At 32.1% G+C, this 6,000-nt stretch overlaps 1 protein-coding gene across 3 annotated transcripts in view; it reads left to right on the forward strand.

Moving 5' to 3' along the window:
• The window catches only part of LOC150076824 (neuronal-specific septin-3-like), a 167,145-nt gene extending 163,199 nt beyond the window's left edge, over positions 1-3,946 (forward strand). For 2 of the 3 annotated variants that reach the window (XM_090386716.1, XM_090386718.1), the window contains one exon: positions 2,814-3,945. In XM_090386716.1, the coding sequence (XP_090242842.1) occupies positions 2,814-2,958 (145 nt within the window). In that variant the 3' untranslated portion in view covers positions 2,959-3,945. Of the gene's footprint in view, positions 1-2,813 lie in introns of all 3 variants that reach the window. The other variant, XM_090386717.1, reaches the window with a different exon arrangement.
• The last annotated feature ends 2,054 nt before the right edge of the window (positions 3,947-6,000 follow it).

A 6,000-nucleotide genomic window follows, 5' to 3' on the forward strand; every position in this document is an offset into this window, starting at 1 on the left:
TCATTTGTTTAAACACAAATATATTTTCTGTTACATTTTCTTCCCACTGAAGGCCTCGACTCAGTTTCAAATGTTGCCAACATTTCTTGTTTGGAAGGTTTAATATTTCCCTCATTTTCATCTAACTCATTGCTGATATTGTCACTAGTTTTTTGAATAATCTTCAAAATGTTGGAGTCACTCGGATATTCAGCTACTATAAGACATCATTATCAACTCCTAAAAAGTTGCCAAGAACAATTTCTCCACTGAGCAAACCTCGCTTGGAACTCTTCACAAGATTGCTCAATGTCTTGTAGCAGTTAATCCCTCTCATCACTGTTAATTAGTGTTTTCAGCAAAACCCTCTTTTGCAAAACGATTCGTAATTGTTGTTTCTGTCACATCTTGACTCCAAACGTTCGCCAACTCTGATATGCACATCTGCAAATCTATAACAGAATCTATAGGTTGGTTGGTTGGTTTCTGTTCTCAGTATAATTTTTTTCAGATACGCCTTCGGTAGTGCATTTTCAAATCCTTGTTCCATTGGCTCCAGTTTAAATTAGGTATTCAGAGGGAAGAAAACAAGCTTCACGCTTGTAAGTTTCGAAATTACCAAGTGAAAGTGGGTAGGGCAGTTGTCGACAATCGCACAATTTTTCTTTTTTCTTTCATCATCTTTCTATTGAAATTTAAAATCCACTGTTCAAAAATTTTTTACTTGTCATCCAAAATTTTTTGTTGTAGTTGTAGTCCAACTCTAATGACTTTACTCCTTTGAAACATCAGGGTTGTTTACTTTTGTCTTTACCAAAAGCTTCAGTTTTTCATTACCAGCCATATTTGCACCAACCAAAACTGTAATTGTCTCCTTACTATTTTTACCATCTAAACATTTAACACCTTTAAAAGTCAGTGTCTCATTCAGCAACATTTAAAAAATATACCTGTTTCATCAACGTTGAGTAAGTCTTTGGGCTCATAGTCCTCCATAGTTTTTTTTTGAAACTGTTTCTTTCCAATGGGTATAGTCTTCTTTGATTGCAACTCCACTTTCATGAGAACTTTTTTGGAGTAAGCCATGGCGTTCTTTAAATTTGTCCAACCAACCAGAACTGGCTTGGCAGAAAAGATGCATACTCCATAGCCGTTTCTTTTATTAATGGCCCTGATTTTGGCATGTATTGGTGCCGAATCAACTTCATCCACTTAAAAACTGCTTCATCTACATCTTCACAAAGGCATAATTTTGCACACTTCTTGACTGGGTCCCATTTCCTCAAACAGCTTGAAAATTGAAACACAGTTTTTTAAAATGATTAACATACTACTGGCAGGAATGCCAAATTTTAAAGCATTTTTTTTTAACACCCCAATCTAACTATTAAGCACTTTCCACGTTTTCACACTACGCTCAAGGTTTCTTCTTAGACACTGTAGGATTACTTGCAAAGCAGTAAAACAAAACTGATTTAGGTACCACTTGTACCTACCATAAAAACAGACAGGTGAAATTTAGTGTAAGTGTGGATGACTCATTTCTTCGAAACAACAGATGAATTTCCAGGATAAAGTAAAATCACTCTTCTAATTCTCTAATAGGATGCTTACAATAGAAAACAGGTTGACCAGAGCCAATGTCCACATCGGGAATATGCCTTAATCTTTGCTAATAGCTGTGGGACACATAGATAGCAGTTGACCAGCATGACTTCTTAATATAGGTTGTATAAAAATACAAATTATTATATTAGGGTCACCCATTATTCAATACATAAAGCCGTATTTGTGTCTGTAAATTGCATGTGTTCTCTGGTCGATTTGCCTGTTTTGCTGGATGAAAAAACCCCAGTTCCTGGGGGGGAACCTTGCTATCTATGCCTGAGACCGACTAACTCAGCCTTGTTAAAAAAGCCCGTTAAATTTCCTCGCGTTATTGACGGGACTCGAACCTGAGCCTTTTCCACCCTGTGTGGGGGTGGATGGTGACGATATCATTGTGCTACCCATGCAGACTATAGGTTGTATAGGTTTTACTTCTTTTTAGCCATTGCTGACTCACTGCTGGGCAAAGGCTTCTCCCAACCTTCCATCTTTTTCTATCCCATGCTGTGGTTGGCCAGTTTCCTCCTGCAGGGTTTTACGGGCACCACTAAATTGCGGAATTAATACCTTTAGTCCTTAATTTGTACTTTCTACAGCATCAGCTCTATTGCCTAAAGGCCAGAGGTGCAAACAATGCGTACCCAGATTTCTCGAAATCAGTTCGTTATATGGAAATTTTCTTCATTATACGGAAATTATTTTCAATGTAATGACCAAAGGGATATCAAAAAAGTTCACTAAGTAGAAAAATTCGCTATATGGAAGTTCGTTAAAGAGAGGTCCGACTATATAAAATTTATAATGTGCTGTGCAATGAGTAAATTTTGGCCATTTTTCTAGTAATGTACCAGTCTGTGGAAACTGAATATTTGTGATTGTATTGATAAACAGATCATTGCATTGTGTATAATTTGTAACCAGTTGTTTATTTTCTTCTCTTCTTTATACTGTTTCTACTTCACTAAATATTTGTGAATTTTCATAAATCTTAAACATAAAAATGTTCACTTATCAGTGGCTATCTTTGCATTTAAGACTGAGGTCACCTTTTTCTGCATTTTGCAGATATGGCGAACTTAGTCTACTGATAGTCAAAATGTTTTTTAACCAAGCATTAATGTAAATATAATTAATATTTTAATTTCTGTAAAGATATTCTACATTAATATAAATTCTTATATAATTAATTTTTTTGAAAATTAAATATATCTTTGTTCTTCTTATAGGACACACATGCAAGATCTTGTAGAGGTCACAAAGTTACTCCATTATGAAAATTTTCGCCATGAAAGGCTTCAAGCTAGGGAACATCACAGGCATTTGAATGGCCAGGCTATTGATATCGAAAACATGAATGAGAGCAGTCTGTGAGCTCTTTGAAATGGTAATGCAAGTAATTTAGTGTGAAACTATTTAAAGTGACATCTGAAGTGAATCATCACTTCTCAGAAAACATGACAGAGTGAATGGCTCTTCACTTCCGAGCTCAGTGTGTTGGTGTTAATTTTCTCAAAGTTTCAAGATCATCTCATCTTTATTATTTTTATTTTAGTTCTTGCATTAACATCATCAAGACTTATGGTCCAGATCTATGTGCCACCCCATAGCCATCTCTCTCTCTAATCATGAGAATTCTGGTCATGAAGGGCAATTTAAGCAAGCAGGCTGGCATTACTCAGTTACTGTATATTTTTGAATTGCTTATTAGTACTGAGTATATTCAAGAATCCTCTTATTAGACAGATTTTTAAAATTAGTTTTTAATGGTTAATTTTTTTATTCCTCTTTTTTTTTGTATACCTCCCACCGCACATGCTGAAGTTTTTGTGTATTTTTGTTTTTCGCTGTACTGTTTCTTAATTCCATTAACCTGATATTTAGTGCCATATCGTAATTACAAAAATCATTGTTGCATTACTTTTAACAAAGAAGACTATTGGTTACGTGTTGGTCTTAAAAGTGGCATCATCTACTTCAGATCGTTTGTACTACTTGTTAATGTTAAAAATTTAATTATTTAAAATGTTTTAATGAAATTTAAATGTTGATTGTAACTCTGATGCCTTACAGTCTGAAGCTATGACGACCCATGCTGATTTCAAAAGGTTCAAATTATAATTACTGTTGACATCTAGAACTGGATAGTGATTGTTTTTAATGGACAAATATTAAATTTTTATTAAGTTTCTTCCCCTCCCCTCAAATCTGTTTAATTCTCATTTCATTATATTGTAATATAAAACTTAAATTTTGTAGTGTAGTATTGCAATGCATTTTCCATTGTTTCACTCTACCCACGTGAAGTACTATGATGGTCAGACTGTTGCATTATTTTTACTGTTGTGATAGTTTCTAGGTATTATATTCCCAAAAAAAATTCCCAGAATATTTATATTCTGCACAACTGAAGTGTAAGGGGAAGTAAGCAAATATTTTAACAAATTTTTTGAGTAAACTTTAATCTAAAAATTTGATATATATAGCTGTTGTTTGTCTGTTTGTTGTCTATTGTGTGCTTTATTTTTTAAAACTAGTGGATATTTTTTTTTACTCATAGAAGTCTTTTTATTATTGCTATAGTTACTATAACAGCAACTGTAATTAATTTAAATGACTATATTTTACAAAACTAAGTGTCAGAATAATAATTGTGCCTTGATTTTGAGGAAACTGAAATATAAAATACATTATGTATGCTTCTTAATTTTTACAAAATTTCATTTGAACAGCTTTATAAATTTTTGTAAGTTCATGATTTGATAAATACTCAGTCTAATAATGTCAACCTTTTTTACTTTGTTTTAAGAAATTGCCATTTGTTTGTTCATAGTAATTTATATTTTATAAGTGTGATATTTTGATATTTAAAATGACATTCAAACTTAAGTTCGGTTTTGAAATTTCTGCACCTCATTGATGAATTTTAGAATATTATGTTATTCAGACATTTTAATATGTGCAAAAAAGACAAAATATTAAATTGAATGTTATACACTCTGAGGTACTTTTTAGTGCACATTTTTTTTTTTTTTTTTAATATGACAGTAGGAGCATCTCCAATAGCAACAAATATGGCACAGTAGCCTGACAGGCCTACCAATTTTTTGGGTGGGGGAGCATTATTTTTATTTATTATTATTTTTTAAAATTCTCCTTGGGGTATACTAATGCTTGCACTTTTCCTAATGAATTTCAATACTATTAAACAATTATTTTTTAATGAAAAATTTTAAAAATTTACTTTTTTACACTTGTTATTTTCATTATAACTTATTTTGTTGGGGTGAAAAATGCCAAACAAAATACAAGCATGAAAGTATTAGTCACTTTAATTTCATAAAACTGTCAACTGTTAATCTACTTAGAGGGAATCCAGATAACACATGAGCATGTGTTACTATGTTTTTCAATAAAATAAAATAATAATAATTGAGACATTGTACAATTTTATTGTACATTGTACAATTAGCATGTTAATTGCATCATGATGTATATGTGCATCGTGGGGTTTCTGATCCACTTGGAGAGGAAGCTGCTTTACTTTAAGAACTATTTTTACAGAAGGAAGCTGAATATTTTTTTTTTTTTTTTGTCAAGCACCCTTTGCTAGTACAGCGAAGTAACTTACTATGGCTGAATTAGTCAACCATGGTGAGAAGAAATCCCAAAAATGTCTTCTGCTTTCACCAGTCTAGATGACTCATTTTCATAATTTTTTAATTAAGTTCATGAATGTCATCGGAAAAGACAGCAGCAAAAGTATTAAAACAAAGACCACCTAATTTGTTAGCTCTTTGAAGAGAATTTTTTTTTTACATTATGCTAAAACATAAAATAATGGTACAAAAGCATGTAGTGAGTGCCTCATCTGTCAACATGTTTCACTTAACTCTGCATGAAGAAAATTATTGAGCATAATTGATTTTGTACCTAGTTCTTTAAATTCCATAGACAAATCATAAGTAAAACAAACATTTATTCAAAAAACTCTTTGAAAATGAAAAATAAATGTTTTTGCTTCCTAAGAAATGCTATTTAAAATGCAAACTTATTGTATGAGATTATTTTTAAACTGATTGTGGCACTTTTTTTTTTTTTGCCCCAAAAGGTATGCAATGTTTGAATTAAAAGAATATGTAAAGCAAGTGATCAATGATGCTGTTGGCAATTAGCATCCTTTATCGTATTATGTAAGACAGACCATGTTTAAAATTTATCCAGTAATCATGTCTATATTTATATGGTCATCAGGACAGTTCAAGGAAGTTATCTCTTCCTAGAATTCTTTCAAAGGCTGATTATGTAATCTTCAGAATACACAATCTAGCTTATGATAAGATCCACTTTGAAGGATAGCTGAAATATGTGACTGAAGTGATGAGCAGAAAGGGTGGAATATTTATAAATTAATAT

Source organism: Mastigoproctus giganteus, chromosome 12 (assembly GCF_048544385.1).
Source record: "Mastigoproctus giganteus isolate SK-2022 chromosome 12, ASM4854438v1, whole genome shotgun sequence".
In the NCBI taxonomy this organism is placed as follows: Eukaryota; Metazoa; Arthropoda; class Arachnida; order Uropygi; family Thelyphonidae; genus Mastigoproctus; species Mastigoproctus giganteus.